We start from the raw sequence: 21,912 nt of genomic DNA, 5'->3' as shown, positions 1-21,912 counted from the left end.
CAAGCCAGGTACGCTCTCTTACGCCACAGTATACTTACTACTCTATATACCTAATTCGCTCTGAATTAGCTGGGTGATTTCACTCTACATTCTCAGCTTAGCCTTGCATTCAAGGCTCTTCCATACTACTCCCTAACTTGGGCGTCGGAGTGTCATTGCAAGTACCTCCCCCCGCCGGTCAAAGCTTGAAGATCAACGGACGTCAAGGCTAAAGAGGAACGAGCGGTCGGAGAACCAGGAAAAATAAACGACAAAGCCAAACCAAGCGTCAGCAAACACGAGTGTCACGTCATCCAGGTTAGTCCTTTTGGTCTCCAAAATATTCATACCGAAACAATATATAATGAAAAAAATTAATAAATTGGGAACAATGTCAAACTTTCGATAGATAAAAAAATTAATTACAATCGTGAACACTAACATATATATAGTTTTAGGTATTCATTTCTTCTTGTATAGGAGATCAATGGATCGAAACATCAAACAAATATATAACGGTTCTTAGAATATAAATAAAAGCTATTTAAGAATACAGTTTGAAACATTAATTTAAGCGTTTAGAAAATAAGAATGAAATAAATTAATAAAACCAATGGCGTATGCTCCCAGAGAATGCTTATTAATTTAGTATCGCTGGCTGTCGATAAAATAGTATAAGTCAAATCTTGTGTGATAACGGCCTTTTCTTTTTATAACGGTAGTAGTGTAAGTCAATTAAAAGGTCATAATCTTGTATACGTAACAATAATACAATATCATCTTTGTCATGCTCATATTTTTAATTAAACACAAATATTCAAAATCAAATATAAAAATTATATGTTATCTTATATATGGTTAATTAAACCGGTTTTTACTAGGTAAAGTTTTAATACTCTTCTCTTAAAATATGTTTTTAATGTTTTATTAAAGTTTTTACTCATGGTAATTTTTAGGAGGTGGACTTTAATTTAACTGAAGTTTATAAATTGAAATTTACACTTACTTATATATATGTAAACTCGTTGCATATAATTTGATATTTTAAAAAGTAAATTTTAAATTTAATCCAATTTTATAAAATCAACTCATAAAGTGAAATTTACATGTATTGATATAATGTAAACTTGTATTTGTTTTTAGTCGATTCTAACATAATCAAAGTTCTTAATGGATATCAAAGGTGTCAAGCTAAATGCAGTATTTCTTGTTAAAGTTGTGAATCTCAACTATTCAGAGGCTTCAAAGTACTTGTAGACATGACGATAATGGTCAATAATCAATTTTTTTTTGTTAGAGTCATGTATCTCAATGTCTTAGCAGCCTTAGTGCTAGTGAACAACATTGTTTATTCCCTTGTTCTTTGTGACAGTTTTGACTTTAGACAATCATGATGACATTCAAAAAAGATAAATGTTGAAGTGTAAAGTAATGTCATATGTTATATAATGAATGAAGACACATACGACAAATATTTAACATGTTTACAAAAATGACATAGTAGGAATAATAGTTTTTCTACAATTAAGTTTGGATCGATTTTGAGTATATTTTCTATTTGTATATGTATTTCATCTTTTCTTATAAGTTAGTCTAATGTTATATTATAATGAATGGTTTTATTATTTATTCTACTTGATGAGGGCATTGAAATCGAGAGATTGACAAAAAAGAGTGAGGTAAGCACATCAAATGATGAAAATTTCAAGGACAAGATTAAGAAATAAATGGTTACACATGAAATAAAAAAAGGAATCAGAATAAACCCAACATAGTAGTGGAAATAAAAAAAATCATCAAGAACTCATAAAATGCATGGAGAAAGACATTCATTAGACAAATATGAAAGATGAGTTATGTGAGGTTAAAAGGAAAGTTGGGACATATGGTAATTGTTGCAAACATGAGCTTGGTAAGCATAATTGACACTACTAATGATTTTTAAACAATTATTGTAAATTATATAATTATCTTTTATTTTATTTTGACTTAAATGTAAAAAATGGTGGAAAAATATAAATGATTGTTCATATTAAAAAAAGGTATAATAACTATTTTGGTCCCTCGTTTTGTTAGATTTCTTCAAAGTAGTACTACCTTTTTCAGATGTTCACAATTGTCCCGTATTTTGTAAAAACGGTGCAAGTTAGTCCTTCTTGCTTATGACATTAAAAATGTTAACGGTGTACCTTGGCCAAAACTAAATGAGTTGTCCAATTATTGATTGAGTGGCAAGCTCAGCCAATGAGGGATTGTCATGTGGCAGTCCCTTCCCACTTAAATTAGGGTTTCATATAATTGCAAAATGGTGCTTGTGGTGCGAAAAATGCTCTCTCCTTTTCGAACCAGGGTTTTTGACCCTCGACTTCTTCCATTCACGAAGGAGCTCGCGGTGGCATGATTAAAGGGGATTTCTATGTTGTGGTTCCTTCACGGTTTGCAGGTCTAGAGATTGATGTCCGCTTTTCTTTTGCGATAAAGAAGAGGATGTTGTGAAGAAGGAGATGCTTATTGGCCATAGTGGTTTGTGAGAATGCGATCTAGGTTCTTCAAGTTCGTGGAGAAGACGAAGATGGAGGATAATTGCTTGGGTGCGCCAAGGTGATGGAGGAGATGAACTCGTCGTTGCGGTGCGATTTAGGTTAGGGCTTTCGAATGTTGGTCGTGGAGGTTCGAATTAGGCGATTTGGTTTCTGGGCTTTTCTGATTTCTGATGCAGGTTTTGAATTGAGGGAGAAGGAACTCGCGATTCGGGTTCAAAGGGGTGAATCACGATTCTAGTTTGAGATTTTTCTATAGGTATCGTCGTGATTGAACAAGAATGGTTGCGATGGAGGCGAGACACAGATTCCGGGTTTGATGCGTTTCTGATTTTGTGCAAGTCGTCATGGTTGCTGAAGGTGCATAATGACAGTGGATAGTATTTCTACAATTCAGAACGAAGATGGTGCAATGTTCACCCATGGAGGTTGATGACATGATGGTATAAAGATTTGATTTAACAAAAAGATGAACCTATGGTGATGCTAATGGTGACCATGTGGTGGTGTTTTTCACATTAATAGGTTGTTAAGTCAATTGACTCATTGTGCCACGCAATAGATATTAAGCCTAAAAGAAATGACAAATTAAATTTACAATTCAAATATTTTGAAAACATGGAAGAAGACACTGGCTAATCACGTGAAAAAACGTTTTATATATATATATATATATATATATAATTTAAGTAATAAATAATATAATAATATTTAAATAGTTGATCTTAATTTTAAGGTTTAATAGCCAATTTAGTCCTCACTTTGGTTGAAAAATCTCAATTTAGTCCCTCGTTATAAAAGTGTTTTAAATTAGTCCTAACTTTTAAAATAGTGGGTCAGATTGGTCCCTTTCGTTAAATATAAGTTAACGAAATTAATGGATGATGATGTGACACAACTTAAAGCTGACGAGGAACCAATCTAACACATCAACTTTAAGCTTTAAGCTGTGTCACATCATCATCCATTAATTTCGTTAACTTATATTTAACGAAAGGGACCAATCTGACCCACTAAGCTTTAAGCTGTGTCACATCATCATCCATTAATTTCGTTAACTTATATTTAACGAAAGGGACCAATCTGACCCACTATTTTAAAAGTTAGGACTAATATAAAACACTTTTATAACGAGGGACTAAATTGAGATTTTTCAACCAAAGTGGGGACTAAATTGGCTATTAAACCTAATTTTAATTGAGTAATGTGATTCGTTCTATTCTTGATAAAAGTAATTCCACACTAATCCAAAGATCTTCGATTTCATTACGTGTTTTTTCCTTTATGAATTAGTTTTTGGTTAGTGTTTTTTTTTTTTTTTTATCGATTTGATTTTAAAGATTCCTATTCCATTCAAATTCAATGTTAAAAAACAGGTTTAGGTTTATGATTGGATGAATAGTAAATAAGGAAGTGATACTTTAATTCAAATTTATAACTTGTAAGGCTCTGTCGCTCTTTAGCCCCTACAAGAAGAAATACTAGCCCAAACTCTGCTGCTCCAGGCATGAACTTTATTACACTTAACTCTCAAAATCCAATAGAAAATTTGAAATGCATAATTTAGCACCATTTTCGTTGTCAAAATCCTATGTAACGGAATCATAATCGAGATTCAAATCCTATGTTACAATTATAATCCAGTGGAAATGGATGATTATAGCACCATTTCACTACTGCCGAAAAATTCCTATATAACAGATCAAGCTTAGTTTCTTGATCTTCAATATTCAAGAGTTCTTGACGACAAACAGAGGTACCCTTTCCTTTACAACCCTTTCCTTCTTCACCTCTTCTTCTGACACCCCACTTGAACTTCCACCTTTCTCACTTCTCCCTCTTGCCAGCCTCTTTAATTCAGAGCAGAACCCACTGATCTGACTAAGAATCTCTCTACCACCCAACAAATTTTGGGCAGAGAAAGTACTCTTGAGCTGATTTTTTCGCTGACTTTTCGCAGGACACTCCACTGAACCAGTATTCAGCTCTTTTGGATTTGGATTTCCATCCTTTGTCTTCATCAATGGCTTCTTTAACTTGTTGGTCCTACTTCCACTGGGAAGTGGAGCCGTAAAGTTTGGATTCCTATTCTCACTGTCTTCGTAAAAGTTTTCAGAACAGCTTGGCCTTCTAGATCTTTCACTATTCTTGGCTTTAGCACTTTCCACAATTGAAGAATTTCCCCTAACAAAGAACCATAAAAAAAAGTCAGGTTAATCATAAAAAAAACATGATCTTTAGTCTCCTTCTGAAATGTGATGAATTTGATCCAGACCTAATACTTAATCTTGATTTGACAGGAGATAAAAGCCACTAAAATTCAGAATATAAGATTAAAATCATGCTATCTAAAATATAGATACTAAAATCAATTTTAGCCAAATTTCAAAGTTACTTAAATACATTTCCTAAATCCCTTTTCAGAGGATTCGGTACCTTCGGTGTCTGTCTCTAAAGGGAAGCATTTCAGAAAAGGATGCAAATCTTAAACGCTTAACCTGCTCGACCGAAAACAAAAGGGAAAAGAAAAATTAATTCATAATCACGAAAAACTAATCAACAAATTAAGTTATCGAACAATCCAATAGAATACAAGAAACAAGAATTGAGGATGCCACCTTGGAACTGCGTTTAAGAAAATCTTCAGCTGTTTTCGGATGCTTGCAATCTGCGAGAAGAAAAGAAACAATTAAGCAAGAGGGGAAAAAAAGCGAGAAATGAAATTCCACATATACCCTCGAAACGAGCCTCACCGCGAGTGCAGAACCAGGCTTCATCATCAACGAGAGAGTCATCAAAAGCAGAGAGATCGACCCACATAGGCGCGTCAAAGTTCTCGTACGTGTCGTCTAGAACGAACGTGGAGTCGATGTTGTCCCAGTCAATGTTGTCGGGTTCCATCTGAATCTGAAAAGTTAATGCCAGAAATAGTAGTTAGAGAAATGAATTGGAATTGGAAAATGGAAAGGAAGAAGAGGGTGGAAAATTGTTGGAAATGTGAAGATCCCAATATTTTGTTGCAGGAGAATGCTCAGAAGAAGAAGAAGAAGATGATGATGATAGTGGAATAAGCAGAAGAAAGTGTGGCCTTTGTATATGGTTAATCAGGATTAAGGAATGTGTAACGTTTGGACGTTAGAACATGACATTTACGTTCTTTGTAGGAATAGGATGTTTTAAATAAATTCGACCGTTGGGCACTTTCTCCTTCTTTCTTCTCATTGACTCACTCTTTTATTATGTCATTTTTCGTTATCAAACTGTAAGAATTAGGAGAAAAAACTTAAATTAAGAAAAAAATAATAATAATTTCAAATACATTCTGACTATTTTTTCTTATTTTTTATTTTTTTTAAAAAAAAATTAAAAATTTACATTTTTATAACTATTTTATTTTGTATTAAATAAACGTAAAAAGTATCATATATCATTATATTTTCAAGAACATAAATAATCAAGTAAATAAATTAAAAACAAATAGTGAATATATTTTTTTAAAATTAAAATATTTTTTTTCAAAAAAATCACTTAAGATTGACTTTTTATTGTATTAAAAATTATTTAAAAAATACAAACAAGAAATTTATTGTATACCTTTCTCCTTTGTGATTGAAAAAAAAAATAAAAAAATATTTTTTAATGTATTTCTCTTTTCCAAAATTTAGGGTGTAATTTCTATTTTAGTTGGTTCAACTTGTTTCACGTATTAACTTAGTTACTATTGTTTTGCTTTTAAATTGCATGGGCGGTTCTAAACTTAGGAAAATTTAAAAGTTGGAATTGAGAATGTATTTAAAATTGTAACAATATACGCATACAGGATATAATATTAAGTATTTAAAATTTGATTTAACATAAGAAAAAACTTTTATCACTTATTTAATTTATTTAAAATTATAATAGTTTTGTCATTGTAGGACAAGAAATCATATAAGGTAAATGGAGTTCGTAATGTATATAATAATAAGTAATAAAATTGGAATGGATCACGTGAATCGTACAAGCATATGTAAAAAGAAGTAAATTGTGAAGTGATAATTTTGGGAATATTTCAGAAAAAATAATTTAGTTAATAATGATTATTTGAGAAGTGCAAACAACAAACATCTTGTAATTCTAACACTCAATGTTTTTTGTTGAAAAATATAAAATGCATGGATAAAACTCATTAAATAAAAAAATGGAGCATAAATTTCAGTCAACAATAAAAAGTGTATTAAAATATACGTTTAAAGTGTGATATCATTTTTTAAAAATATTTTGAAAGCAATAAAAATATAAAAAATTAAAAATTAAAAATAATAAAAATTATCTGAAAATTTTAGGTTTAGTTCATCAAAAGCAGAGGACATGTATCAGATCAAAATTCTCATTAAACAGATATATACCATTGGAAGACGGTTGTCGAATTTAAAGTGACGAGCGTAAGCGTGGTTCTAATATTGATGGAGCAAGGACATAAAAAGAGTGAATGACAAAGATAAGTTGCGAAATTTTTATTTTATTTTAAGGTTTAATTATTTTGATGCACTTTATTTATGTTGGATTTTCTTAGGTTTTTTTTTTTTTTAATTGAGTTTTTAAAAACAAATAAATAATTGAATTTTTGCAGTTAAATTGGGTTAACAGATCAAAATTAAGTTAAGTTGAGGTAGAACCATTAATTGACGTAATATAAATGAAATATGTGTCATTAAAAAATAATAAAAAATGGTTTTTGGAAATTGAAATTAAGATTCATGAAAATGAAATTAAGGTTTATGAAAATAAAATTAGGATTCATCTTCTTCAACATTTTTCTAAATTAGAAACCTTAGCCATTCTAGCAATTTTGTTTCAATTGTTTGGTTTCTTTATGCAGCCTTGATGCTTAGGGAAGAAAATGAAGCTCACGACAAAGGGATTGATTTTGCAGGTTCATGATTGCGTTTGGAAGCATGACGGTGGCACGACTCGAAGGGGTTTTGGTTGGTCTATGTTTGGCTTTCCTTACAGGTTTTGGTTCGAGATGAAGGTGTGACTACGACCTCATGGTGGCTGATGAAGGAGTAACTCGCGATGCACATTTGAAGAAGATTGCATGATCTATGTCATGAACATTACCATGAGCATCACCGTACCATAACACCATAGTGGAAAGAATCAATCACACTCTTATATCCTACCTCATCGACTGTAGCCGTTCTTACAGTCCAATTTGTAGATTCCTCATATAGATACACTCAAGTAGTTCTGCAATCTAGTTATGGAATATGTAATCCTACCACACAAGGACAAGAAAAACACCTTCACCCCACACAAGGAAGGCTCAATACCCGAGCAACTCCTCTAATGCACACAAGACAAAAGGAATCACCAATTGGCAGATAGCACCAAGATTTACAAGGTACAACAAGTAGACTTATCCTCAATTCTCATGCTCATCAATAACATACTCAGGTACATCCCAACACTCAACCATGCTATAATCTCAATCACAAGTCAAACCTAACCTTAAATACAACTATTAATCTCATATTCTAATTATCATCACGTTTCACAACTCCTCAAGCTTTGTCCACGAACATTCTTCATCAAAACCCACTGTTTCTAGTAAAAAAATACTCTGGGATAAATCGATTATTTCTGAAACACGCACATGAACACAAAATACACTTTGATAATCGATTATCACTAATGATAATAAATTATCTCAGTGTTTTTATTCAGCAAGTCACCAGAATTCATCACGCATGAAAGGATGATCGATTATCATCCCAGTTATTCCCAAAACTCAACTCATAATTAATGCGCAAATAATTGATTATAGCTAATGATAATCGATTATTGCCGAATTGAAACACACGTTGGACATAATTCAAGTTTGCAAACACACATGCAACAACCCTAATCACGAGAGAAACTTCTCCAAAACATCATGCATGCATTCAAGCATCACATACCTTTATGAACAAACCTTAATACATGCATTATCACTACAATAAAACCCAAATATATTGCATATGATTATCACTACATTCTTACAACATATTTTTGCATGGAAACCCCCGAACATCATAATTTTGTTCTCTCTTAGCATCAAACCCTCTATTGGGATAACCTAACAAAACATACATAATACATTCATAGGAAAAAATCATCACAAATTTAGATAAACCCTATGCTCATGCATACACAAACTCTTACCCAACAATAACCACAGATAATCATAATCATATATGCATGTACCAAAACAAGGATTATCCATCAAGATAATCAAGAACACATATGACATATAACCACAAACAAACAAAAGTAAGTTTCTCCATACTTTGACCAATACTAAAACTTTATCTAACTTCAAAAATATCACAAATCCTTCCTTGCACTAAGGTTTTCTACAACTCTTCTTCTTTTCTCCTAGAAAACGTATTTTCTCTCCCTTATCTCTCTTAAATTTCGTGTTTAGATATAGAGAACAATGTGCAAACCCTAGTTTCCCTTCTCCTTTTTATCTTCTTTTAATCTATCTCTATCTTTTTGGTTAAAATAAAATCTCCACTTAATGTTTTAAAACCACCCAGATTTCTCTCTTATTTTATCTTATCTACTTTTTTTTTTTTTTTTAAATACCACTACCCACTAAATCTCTCAAAGATTAACGCAGATTTTAATTTTATTCTTTTACTTTCTACATCCCCTTATATTAATTTCTAAACAATATATAAAGACAAAAGTACCCTCTTACCCTTGGGCCTAAAATTCAATTAAAATAAAAGTTTCTCTTGACTCTTTTCCTTTCTAGATCTTAACCTACATCTATTCAATCCTAAACCACCATTCCATCAACAAACCAATACATCTATTGATAATATCAAACACACAAATCATTAAAATAATAATATACTAATCACGTGTTTCATTTAATTAAGAATAACATCAATTAATAAACATATTAATTATAATCATAAAAAAATATCCAAACATTACACACCAATTATCACACAATAATATTCAAGTATTATAACCACTTTATTCTTTATACAGCCATAGGTTGAAACATTTACAATATAGCAAGTTGAAGACTTAGCTACATAAATATTGTCAATCTATTTATTTTTCTTCAACATAATACTAAACTTTTTTAACAAAATTCTTAATAAATTTTTCCTATACTTTTGAACTTAATACTGTGAGAGTTAGATATAATAAAAAAATATTATAGAGACATTTTTCAATCGTTATTTTTCTAAAATAATTGTTTTACATAAGTTAATTTATTTTCCAATTAACCACATCCGTTTTACTCTGGAAGTATATAATTTATTCACAATTATTCATCATTTTTTATTTTCTTTTTGGTCCTTAGGGCCATTGCAATGTGGGTATGATATTCATGATGAACAATTTAAAATATAGTTTTTATAAAACCTTCGAAATTTGTGGACAATAATTTTTTTAAGATACTGGATATTTAAATAAAATTCAGAATTAGAAAAATAAGAAATTATTTTCTGTTTTAATAACGGGTAAACAAAAAAATTATTACAATTATAAATTTTTGTCAAAGAAAAATTACTAAGAATCTTAAAAATTTTAGTGATAAAAGTAACAGTTTGTTGTTTGTAGAGGTAACTTGATGTGAAAGAAAGATGACATAAAGTCTATGGAAGTTCCATCCTTCATCTTTGCATAAATAGAAGGGTGGGTGGAAGTTGGCATTTACTTCAAATGCTTCACTCACTCACCAAAATTATTTTAAAAACAAATTAGTTGGCCAACCAAATTAAATACTTTCAATTCAATCATCCAATAACATTACTACTACCTACTTTGAATTCAACCAAATTTTGTATATACTTAATGATGTTAAGAAAAAAAATTTAAATTGTATTAAATGATTTCACTCATATATTATAAATTTATTTTATTTGTAGATTATTGTAAGATTTTCACCACATTTTTTTATATGTATATTAAGTGTTGGATTATAAATTAAGAAAAATAATACTTTGTTATACATAAATTTTTTATATTTATTTGAAACTATTTTTTTTTCTTAAAAACATAAAGAAAATTATATTTTTATAATATTTTATTTTTTTAATTTATATCAAATAAATATAAAAGTGTATTATAATACTATTATTCATAAATTATTAAGTAATTATATATATCGATAAAAAAATTCAACCAACAATAAATTCAAATTTTGAATTAAAGTAAATACACTCAAAATATATTTAATCTTTTTAATAATCATGCACCTTCAATATATCTTTTAAATTAGATATTATAATTATAATTATATAATTTGAAGATAGTGTAAAAGAAAAAGGGATTTTTTTTATTGTAAAAAGAGAAGGAAGGTTTTTAGGAGGATAAAAGAAAAAGAAAGGAAAAGCAATGGTGAGGAGGAAGACGCAGTACAGAGGTGAAGCAGTTAATTAAATCGGTGGTGGCAAGTGGGAACGGAAACTTACCTCAGTCTTCTCTCGCAAATCCAAAGAGGGAAAAAGGGAACCACCACGTTCCATTTCTCTCTTCTCACTTCCCAAATCAAATCTGAATCTCCAAATAATTTTCATCACTCCCTCTTTCTCTCTTGAGTTCTGCTGTGCATGGCTATTGCTGCAGCAGCTGTCGTCGTGCCATTGGGTCTCCTCTTCTTTGCCTCCGGCCTCCTTGTTAATCTCATTCAGGTTTCTCTTTTCCCCTTTTCACTTCACATATCTCTTCTCTTCTCTTCTCTCCTCTTTCTTTCTCGAATGTATCGAAAATCGTTATCATCATGCAAATATCTCCGAGCTCTTTCTTATCTCATACACCACTTTTCTACTGATGGAGGGGAAGAAGTATTTCCAACATATCATAACTGTGAAATGATAACGCACACTGTCTTTTGTACTCTTTTGGAAACGTTCCTTATTATTGGTTCAAGTCATAAACTGTACTGGGTTCTATGTTTGGAGTCCCACATTGAGAAAATTAGCTACTTCATAGTTAGGAGTTTCGGGGCTGTTCCATCTAATGAACTAGTCTTCTGGGTTCAATTCTCCTCTCCTTGAGTCCTTACATTCCACTTCTAATTCTCATTTAACAAAGGTTATAATTTTTGGAAAAGTTTGATCGGGGAAGTGTGTCTTAGAGGGTGATGCCGACGCTATTCTTGTTACTTTGTTCTTCACTATTGAACATCAACAGTTTGAAATAAGTTTTGTATACTTTTTTGGTTTCGTGCCACAAATGAAATTGTAAAGGAAATGAAAAAACAAAAAAGAGAAGTACTAAGAAATATGTTGAGTTGCTTCCATGAATCTGTTTGATCTCTTGATTAATTTGTCTCAGGCGATATGCTATGTTGTATTAAGGCCGGTGTCGAAGAATTTGTACCGTCGGATCAACCGGGTTGTAGCGGAATTGTTGTGGCTGGAACTTATATGGCTTATTGATTGGTGGGCAGGAGTTAAGGTGTTCATCTAGATCTATGTTTTCTATATTTTTCTATGGTCCTGTTTGGATAAATTTATCAATAAACACTTGTAGGGAAAAAACAGAAGATAAAATAAATATAGCTTCCCCATATGTTAAAACACCATAACTTCTTTAAAAAATGATTTTAATTTTTCTGGCTAATTTTTACCTTCTGGGAGAAGATTTGTGCAAACAGGTATATTTTGGGCACTATTTTTTTAATGGCGAAAGATTAGTTGTTAATATATTAGTTTTTATTGGTGGGTACTAAAACCCATACCTATCTGTCCCTCCCTTTCACTTCAACCACTTTTGGGACTACTTTTGTCTTCAAATTTAGTTAGTCATCCACCACTGTATTTTGTTTTGCTTGCTCTATATGGTATTCTAGAAGATACGGAAGTACTAAAAGCTAACCAAATTTCAAAATTAGGGCTATTTTTGATGATGCTTTTCTTCTACATTTCAATCAAAGTTTTATATTCACGAACAAAATAATGAAGACCTTAAAAATAGCTGTTTTAGTGTGTTTTCGTACACCTAAAAATACTATCTTCTGAAGAAAAAGGTTCTAAGTAAAGCTTATCTCATAGTTACATTTTTTTTTTATCTTAAACAAAAAAAAAATGTCTGACTTGAATAGACTTCCAACTCAATCAAGCTACTATAGCAGTTATTTATTCTATACTAGCAAAGTAATAGAGCAAAGGAAACAACCACTTTCCATTAATTCTTTCAGCTGCATAGACAGAGCTAGAAATTTTGGAGATAGTTGCCTTTTTTTTCTCAGGTGTTTCTTGGGCTTGGAATGATTGGAATGAGATGTTTATTTCATTTAATCATTAGTGGTTGTATGCATTGCAAGGGTATTTAGATATCTAGATGTTTTGGATCTAAAAGTTGAGGGAAGATCCAACGGTGACATGATACTGCATAGCTCTATAATCCACATGATTGGTGAATATCAGAAAAATTTGTTATCTCCCTCCCTTTTTTACTTGATTAAACTTTCCCCCTTTTCTACCAGTTCAGCTGGATGAAAAAGACTATGAACGAGGTAAAGATTCAGAGAGTGGCAGAATATTGTTAATTACAAGATATGATTTAATTTACCTTGTAATTTTCATTGTTCTCTATTTTTAATTAAACTTTTTATTCCAAACAAAAGTCTCTGTGTTTGTTATTCATAGCCAGAACCTTTTCTTGTGAAATAAAGCCTTTACTTGCTTACAAATTTCTTGATTTTAAATAATTTTTTGTGGAAGGGGATATTGCCTTTCTATATTTTTGTATCACCAGATCAGTTGAAAAGATTAACCCCTTTTGATTATTCTTCAAAGAGCACCTTTTGAAATCAATTCCTTTCAAAAGAATGCTAATGAGTTAGGTGGTTGGTTGATTGCTACCATAACACATGGAATCTCTCTCTCCATCAGTTGCGCTGTTTTAATATTTCCGAAAGTCTGATGTTATCAAATAAATAAAATTGGTTATTTGAAAATAATAATTCATGAACTGTAATTTAGAGCTTACTCGGTTGCATTTCATGTAATTTATTCTCACATTTGGAACTTTCTGGCTCTAGGTCCAAATATTCACAGATCATGAAACCTTTCGTTTAATGGGTAAGTCTTTTGTTAGCCTATGCATTTAGCTTGACACTCTTACTCTCATTTTTTCTTAATGTGTTGTGCATGTATTCTTATCTTCTAGAAAGGAAAAAGGGGGATTTTCTCGGGTTAACATTTGCTTACGTGGGATAATTTGATTCTGTTTTGTACAATCAGGTAAAGAGCATGCGCTTGTGATAAGCAATCACAGAAGTGATATTGATTGGCTTGTTGGATGGGTTTCAGCTCAGGTGAATGCCGTCTATGGTTTGGTATCTTTCACATCTTCAATGAAAGCAAATTAAAACTAAGTCACACTCGTGTATTAATACAAGTCATTTATTTTATTAATAATCTTGGATTGTATGATATTGTGCGATACTAAGACAAAGGGACACATTTTAGGGTTACTAGTGCATCTGTTATTATGTAATAAAATATGCTAATCTTTGATTTGCTATCTTAAAATTTTCGTGACATATTTATTTGTTTTTTGCTTCAACTGCGGATTGGTTATTCAATATCATTCAACAGCGTTCAGGTTGTCTTGGCAGCACTCTAGCTGTGATGAAGAAATCTTCAAAGTTTCTGCCGGTATATACTTGTGACTTTTACTTTCAAAAAGAATTTCTTTAGTTATTATGAAGAAATCACGTAAAGTGAACTCTGCATTTAGAGGATCTTAATTTTTGGAAACAGTAACAGCCAATTCTCTTTTATATTGCCAATTTCTCTCATGTTTCCGTAACACCAATTATAAGCTTTCTAGTATACATTAAACCTTGTTAAAAACTAGGAACAATTACCTTCTTGGAAGCACAAAATCTCATATTTTTTAGTCTCCCTCTTGGGAATAATTTTGGCTTATATTATTCTTGTAAATAGAATAAAATCTTGTATATTTGTTATTATTAGAATATATTGATTTTTTTCCTACTTCCTCTATTTCCCTTTTTATGGTAAGTTTTCCTATTTCCTATTATAGCATTAGCCTATAAAATGGGATTAGAGCTTGTATTTCGAACACAAAGAAATATGTTCAGTTCTTTTCTTTCTAGTTGGTACTAGAGCTCTTGATCTTGAGGACTCTGTTTTTGCTGCCTCTGCTCAGTCATTGGGGCCACTCTTTGTTGTTGCTGCTCTTTGGGTTGGTGAATACATCAGGAGGAGTGCCTCCTAATTACCGGCTCATCTCCAATGAATCATGGCCATCCAATGCCACACGTGCTGTCCCAACCTGTGGTGAATGTGAGTCACATGCCATCCTTCGATGGTGTTGACCTGCCAACATCACCACAAAAAGGGGGTTGTTGACAACCCTTCTTCCAAGTTTAGGGTTTACCATGCTTGAATACTATTCACGTATTAGATACAATGCATATCCAATATGACAATAAGGTTGTTCTAAAATAATAGGATACTTGCAAGATACATATTTAAAAATGTATAAAATTCATAAAATGTAATGAATATATATATATATATATATATATGCAATTGTGCACATTCAAATTGAAATTACAATTTTAGACATTTTGCCGAAATTGAAATTTTTGTATCATTGTCATCATAAATCACTTTTTATTATGAGTATAGGTATAACATTGTCAATGTCATTACTTTTTTAAAATAATTCGTAGAGAACCATTTCCCTCTTTGTTCTATGAAGAAACAATGTTTCTATGTTATATGTACTTTTCTTATAGTTGTATTGGATATAAATGCATTAAAAGCTTGGACATTTTACTAACATGTATTGGTGAAGTATCCAGAAGTATGGTTGATACGTGAAACAAATAAAAGTATTGGTGCTTTGTAGGATTGGATACTTCATTGATACATATTGGTGAAGCACCTTAGAATATCGGTATGGAATATGCTTCGTAACCTCATTTTGTTTGGCATGTCTACAATTCTTTGATGAAGAGCCCCTTGCCGCCCTGTTCTTGTCATGACTGAAGAGAAGATATTGTCTTTCTAGTCCCTAGGTTCCAATGATATTTGAAACTTGTTGGGTTTTGTGATAGGCCCTCAAAAATGGGGAGGCCCAACTGAATGGGTGGAAAATGTGGAAATTGTATTTGAGCGGGAATAAGAAATTTGTTTGGAATGATGAGGTGGGGAGAGAAAACGAGGGAAGGATGATGTGAGAGAATTCGGTTATTTGAGGGAAAGAGGTTATGTTGAGGATGGGAGGAAAAATACCTTTCTCTGCGTGAGGAACTGAACTCTGTGATAGTGAAAGTTTCCCTACTGCATTTTACTTCTGTATCATCAATAATACATATTATTCATCACTTTGCTGTTATATTGTGTGAATTGCCTTTTTGGTTTGCATTACTTTGTATCAACTTGATGTCCATAATTATCTCTAGTGGGCTTAGTTCATTAGTACTACTCTTAGATGCTAAGTTGTACTTATGCAGGTCATTGGCTGGTCAATGTGGTTTTCTGAGTATCTTTTTCTGGAGAGAAGTTGGGCCAAAGATGAAAGCACATTAAGGGTATGATATGCTAAAATTTAATTAGTTTATATTTTTATGGTTACAAGATAAGGGATACATGCTTGTGTTGTCAAACTGATGTGTTCTTATTTCTTACTTATGCAGCAATACATTCAATGGCTATAGATTTTCTCTCTCTGTGCTTTAGCTGTTTGATTTCATTTGGGAATCTCATTTGAATTTTGTTATCATATCTGCAGTTAGGCATCCAACGACTGAGTGATTATCCTCTTCCCTTTTGGTTGGCTCTCTTTGTAGAAGGAACACGCTTTACACAGGCCAAACTATTAGCTGCTCAGGAATATGCCACTTCCACTGGATTGCCTGTTCCTAGGAATGTTTTAATTCCAAGAACTAAGGTGAATTTTATATATTTTCTGCCTTATGGAATCTGTATGCCAATTACCGAGCAGTGGATATTATTTATATTAAGTCATACGCTCATAAATACAAGGGTTTACAATTACCGTATTTACTGTGATTAGATAATGTACAACATAAAATCATACCATAACTATCCTATTTACATTGTTTCTAACAAAAACCGTTACAACTGGGGCCGAGACATTTTAGAATTTTGATCCATACAGAATAGGACTCTCTCTCTATATAAGGAGATATTGTCACCCGAAGATGTGCCGATATTAAATTCTGATTTTAAAAGGCCCACATTATTACTTTACCCCAGAACATATGTAACCTGTTTATTAGTTCTCCCATTTATGAACTCAACAAGAATTAGGAAAGTAATTCTATTTTTACGCTGTAACATTTATTGTTAATATTTACGGTTGTTGTGTTTCTTTCAGGGTTTTGTTTCCGCAGTTAGTCATATGCGCTCATTTGTTCCTGCCATTTATGATGTAACAGTAGCTGTCCCAAAGAATTCCCCTGCTCCTACATTGCTAAGACTCTTCAAAGGGCAACCTTCAGTGGTAAGGCAATCAAAACGAAGATTTATAAATATCTCCATCTGAAGTCTCCATCAATTTTTTCTCTGCCTAAATTATGTTACTGTCATTGAATATCATAATAGAAAGCAGGGAGAATAATGATATTTTTTCCTCATTAATTCAGCTGAAACGTATTATAAAATATATAGACGGAGAGGAGAGAGGAAAATAAGTGAAAAACTTTCCCCAAACTTATATCAACTTCTCAAATAACAAAAGAACGTAATGATTAAACAAAGTTATCCCGATCCTAATCTGCTGTCATCCCACATTGACATATGGCAAAAAATAGAGCTTATTGAGCAATCCTCATGACCTCACCTCATGAGCTATTTTTAGTGTTAAGTTAGGGCTATCCCAAGTTCAAAATGGTATTAGGGCATATAGAAAATTTGATATTGGGTTGGGCCACCCTCAACTGTCAAGAAATCGACTTTGTCCCATGACTTTCCCAGTGCAATAAAAAAGCCTGTCCTACAATGTCCACATATCAGACACAATTGTTATTCCCCCGTCAACAAATAGCACATTTATGATTTTATTGACTTTCCCTTTCTCTAAACTCAGTAGCCCCTATGCTCTCGGTAAGTTTACTGTGCTACACTAATTTCCGATGTGAATGTAACTGCTGATATTAACTTGTGGGATCAAAAATTGGAATTTCAGATAAGATAAAATGAATGATTTCCTGACTGCGTGCCTTTAATGTGCTTAATAGTTAATATTTAGTACAAGTTTATTTGGTTGATTTTGACACTTGCATAGTGGTCTTAATACCTGGATATTTCTGTAACTACTTGGGAAAATGGAGGCATGAAAAGAACATCAAGATAACGAGTCTGGGGTTCAGGGAAAGTCGGAGGATGTTAGTAGATCTCTATTTTAAAAGGGTCTATGTTAAGTTAGAATTATAGGGGGAGGTTAGAAGGGAATTGGGTCCCAATTCGACAGTAGCTAGTATTTGGTAAGAAAGGAAGATTGGGAGTTTATTAAAGTGACTTAAGATTTGAGACGGAAATTGGAAGGAAGAGAACTAGGTCTTTCGAATTCCTGAAAGTTAATGAGACAAGAAGTTCCATTGTATCATGCTAAATTACTGGTCTTCTATCAAACTGCTACCCGATTAGAGTGGTTTATGCTATAATATTTGTTTTTCTATTCTATTTTGCTGCAATTCTATCAGAAGAATTTGGAATAGGATTCTTGTTTATTTATCTCTATGTTAAGACACGGTATTTTTAGGGATTTTGAAGGTTGGCTTTTGGAATATTTGAGGTGCTATTTTGTTGATGTCGAAGAGATTGGACGCTTCTATTACGTTTACCTTTTGCTTTAATTTGGTTGATTTCATGAACAGGATCTGTAATTCATTCCACAGGTGCATGTTCACATCAAGCGGCATTTAATGAAGGAAATGCCAGAAACAGACGAGGCCGTTGCTCAATGGTGTCGAGATATATTTGTGGCCAAGGTGCTTGTTGGAAGAACCTTTTTACTTTTTTTCTATTATTATTTTTTTTTCCACTCTGGGTCCACATATCGGTAGCGTGCTATAATTGTTTTGTACTTTGTAGAACTATGATTAATGGTTAATTTTGAAAAATTGTACACAATGTACTACTTACACTGTTGATTTTCTCTATATATTATTGAGCCCTGTTAAAAAATATCACTGATTTTTATTTTCCCTTTTACCCATTGGAAAACTAGGATGCTCTATTAGACAAACATATGGCTGAGGATACGTTTAGTGACAAAGAGCTGCAGGATGCTGGTCGACCAATAAAGTCTCTTCTGGTAAGATACTTTCTCAAGACGTCTAATATTGTTATTTATCAGATTCTTTTCTTTTGTATCCCGTTTGCCAGTGGATGTTTTCCGTTAATTTTGGTCAATCCTATAGAGATGTTTTCCTAAAGAACCATGAATTACAATTTGGGAGCAGGTAGTGATATCTTGGGCCTGTCTAATTGTTGCGGGGTTTCTAAAGTTCCTACAACGGTCTTCGCTACTATCTTCATGGAAGGGTGTTGCATTCTCAGCTGTTGGTTTGGCAGTTGTTACTGCACTTATGCAAATTTTGATTCAATTCTCGCAGTCAGAGCGTTCAAACCCAACTAAGATCGCACCTGCTCAGTCAAAAAACAAGGGGGAACAACTAGAGGCTAGGAATGACAAGCAACAGTAGATTATTCTCTTGTTACCCCGACCCAAGTTTTCCATACAGAGACAGGGACTTCATATACGATCATGTTTTGACGAGCTTAAAGTAGCATTGTATGATGAGTTACTCACGTAATACTCATTATTTTGATTTCAAAATGTGACTACGCTATGTTTCTATTCTATACATGTAGTGTATGCTTAACTATCCATTGTTTTTTAATTTATCCACTACAACCTCTTATTTAGTCTTTTACTATTTATGAACTTGCAACAACATTACCGTTCTGGAGGTTTATTACCGGATAATCCGTGTAGTATGTAGAGTTAATGACATAACTCGGGTCCTTAACTTAAGAGTTAAGAGTTAAGGCCAGAGGTGGAAATGTGGTATCACCATTTCTGTTGTACGAGTTCAGTAAATTGTTAATTGAAAATATATGCATCGTCTTCAAAATAGAGAAAATATATACTATTAAATGCAAGCTTTAGAATGTTTAGAGGATATCATTATCATAGGCCCACTCACATGTATGAATAAAATGAGAAATGACAGTTAATCTGGACTGTACACTATAAAATGGGCAATCTTCTGGATTAATTGAGATAGGATGTGATATGTTATTATCATCTTATCGTGACTAATAATGGGTACTTAAGAGACTAGAGTATGGTAGTTGTAAATCGGAATCCAAGAAGCATCCTTGTGATTCTACTACTAAACAAGAATTTGCAGTTGCTGAGTGTGTTCTCTTGCTTATTGTTTTGCGGCGTAAAGAGATGATTCAGAAAGACTCATAAAGATTGGACCATATATAGGCCCACTGACCATCAACTTATTCCTTATCCAACTCATTCTCATCAATCTCCAAATCAGCACAGGAAAGTGAATACATTTAAGTTCAGCTTTATGTGCATGTTGTAGCTGCCAACATATTTAAAGGACACAACACAAAGTGACAATATCTCAATTATGATCACAGAATGGTTAATAGTTTGTGGTCTCTGTCAAAAGCTCAAAGCAACTGATGAAAGTGACATCATTTTTGGACTTTCCGGGGCCTCATTGATGACTGAAAATCGCTGTTATCTCCCCCCATAAGCCACTTTTTCTTTTTTATTATCATATTCACCAACAAAACAGAATATGGAAATCATGTTTCATTTTATTAATTTTAATGTTTTACAAATATACTCAAATAAAATCCGTTGAAACATTACTATGGTTGGAATACATCTATTCATATTGTTGACCCGTTCATCCAGGAATGGACAGAAAGTATTAATGTTGTGTGGTGAAAAACCAAGAGCTTGATGTTCAGTATTGAAACAGGCCTGTGCATTCAGTTTCTTTAGTTGTATGATATGCATGTCTGATGGATAGATTTATCTTTCACTATCATGCACAGTGAATTCAATTAAACTTAGAAAGAGAAAATGATGTCACGACTTTGTACGAACAGTGACTCTCAATCATCATGCTTGCAATATTTAACTGCCGTCTCTCTTCCAAGATTAGACTCTCCAGACTGTACATTAGTATTGAGTAGTTCTCTTCTTAACTTTATTTATTCTTTCATTTGATATATCCTATAGTTTATGTCAGACTAATCATTAATACCAGTTACAAGTCAGATGAATATGTTATACAACAACTAGGTAAGTGATCAAGTGATTATCATTGCAAGAAAAAGCCTTTGTTTTAAAGTTTAAATACACCATTTTATCCAAATGAAATCATTGAAGAGCTACAATATTCTATTTTACCACACTTTCAGTACTTTTTGGTTTGTAAAAATTCCAACATCCATGTTATTTTACCAACTAGAACTTTCTATCTGTATAATAACAAACAATCAATAAATTTTAATGGGGTATTAATAATTCTCTAATTAATTTTTGATCTACTGAATATCTTCTTCACATGTACTTCATTGAAAATAGCAATTGAGCCGAAGGTATAGCAAAGTCCTTCACACTGTAAATGAAGGTTAGTCTTAGAAGAAAATTTGAGATGAGTGGAAAAGTTGAGAAGCTAATGACATAGAGTGGTTTGGATTTATTTAGTTAAAAAATTGGTGCATTGAATAGCAGAGTGCATAAAGTATTTAAAAAGAAGAAGATGTGTGTGTTTATTAAACTAATGATAAAAAATAAAAAAGAGTATAGGGATTGACAACAGCAGGGTATAGAAATTCGAAAGTTTTCAGAAGACATGGGCATGGATACAGAGAATGATGTTTAGTTAATTAGTGATTCTCATTTTACAATGCAAAGTCACTCGAGCAGTCTTGGAAATATAAAGGATGAAATAAGCATGGGATCTTGATCTTGATCTGGTCAACAGATACTCTTTTTGTGCTAAAATTGTTTTATTGTGTCCCCTTTTAGCTGCACAAAATTTACCTCTATCCTTTTGTTAAATATTGAAAATAGTATTCAGATAATTTCTGCAATGACAAAGTTATGGAAATGATTTGAAGTAAGTGAGAATTAAGAATGGAAAAGGTGAAGAAGATAAGACTGTTGTTGCTACAGAGTTTTCTGTGAAGATTGTACAATTATACTCTTATTCTATATCAATGAATTAATTGTATGTGATTAAGTACTCTTGTTTGGTAAGAATAAGTATATTAGGCCTACCTACAAAAATATATAGACTATGCCATATGCCTTATAAATGCTCAACTGTTGCTATTACTACAGCTGC

At 32.3% G+C, this 21,912-nt stretch overlaps 2 protein-coding genes across 3 annotated transcripts; one reads left to right on the top strand and one right to left on the bottom strand.

The window, feature by feature from the left end:
• Positions 1-3,925: 3,925 nt before the first annotated feature.
• LOC106757365 lies at positions 3,926-5,678 on the bottom strand. Its single transcript, XM_014640020.2, has 4 exons — positions 5,273-5,678; positions 5,138-5,187; positions 4,956-5,017; positions 3,926-4,703 (listed from the first exon to the last, which is right to left on the bottom strand). The coding sequence occupies exons 1-4, from the start codon at positions 5,418-5,420 to the stop codon at positions 4,250-4,252; spliced, it is 714 nt and encodes a 237-aa protein (XP_014495506.1). The 5' UTR covers positions 5,421-5,678; the 3' UTR covers positions 3,926-4,249.
• Positions 5,679-10,889: 5,211 nt separating this feature from the next.
• On the top strand, positions 10,890-19,412 carry LOC106757958 (1-acyl-sn-glycerol-3-phosphate acyltransferase 2). Of its 2 annotated transcripts, XM_022779128.1 has the most exons (12): positions 10,890-11,200; positions 11,847-11,969; positions 13,000-13,029; positions 13,558-13,597; positions 13,760-13,833; positions 14,117-14,176; positions 16,009-16,086; positions 16,287-16,445; positions 16,896-17,021; positions 18,418-18,510; positions 18,750-18,836; positions 18,985-19,412. In XM_022779128.1, exons 1-12 carry the CDS (start codon positions 11,120-11,122, stop codon positions 19,225-19,227), a joined length of 1,194 nt encoding a protein of 397 aa, XP_022634849.1. In that variant the 5' UTR covers positions 10,890-11,119; the 3' UTR covers positions 19,228-19,412. The 2 variants fall into 2 exon arrangements, with proteins under 2 accessions (XP_022634849.1, XP_014496312.1); XM_014640826.2 differs by lacking the exon at positions 13,000-13,029.
• The last annotated feature ends 2,500 nt before the right edge of the window (positions 19,413-21,912 follow it).

Source organism: Vigna radiata, chromosome 3, assembly GCF_000741045.1.
Source record: "Vigna radiata var. radiata cultivar VC1973A chromosome 3, Vradiata_ver6, whole genome shotgun sequence".
NCBI lineage: Eukaryota > Viridiplantae > Streptophyta > Magnoliopsida > Fabales > Fabaceae > Vigna > Vigna radiata.
Note: the sequence above shows the minus strand (reverse complement) of the source record. Positions and strands in the feature narration are given on the sequence as shown.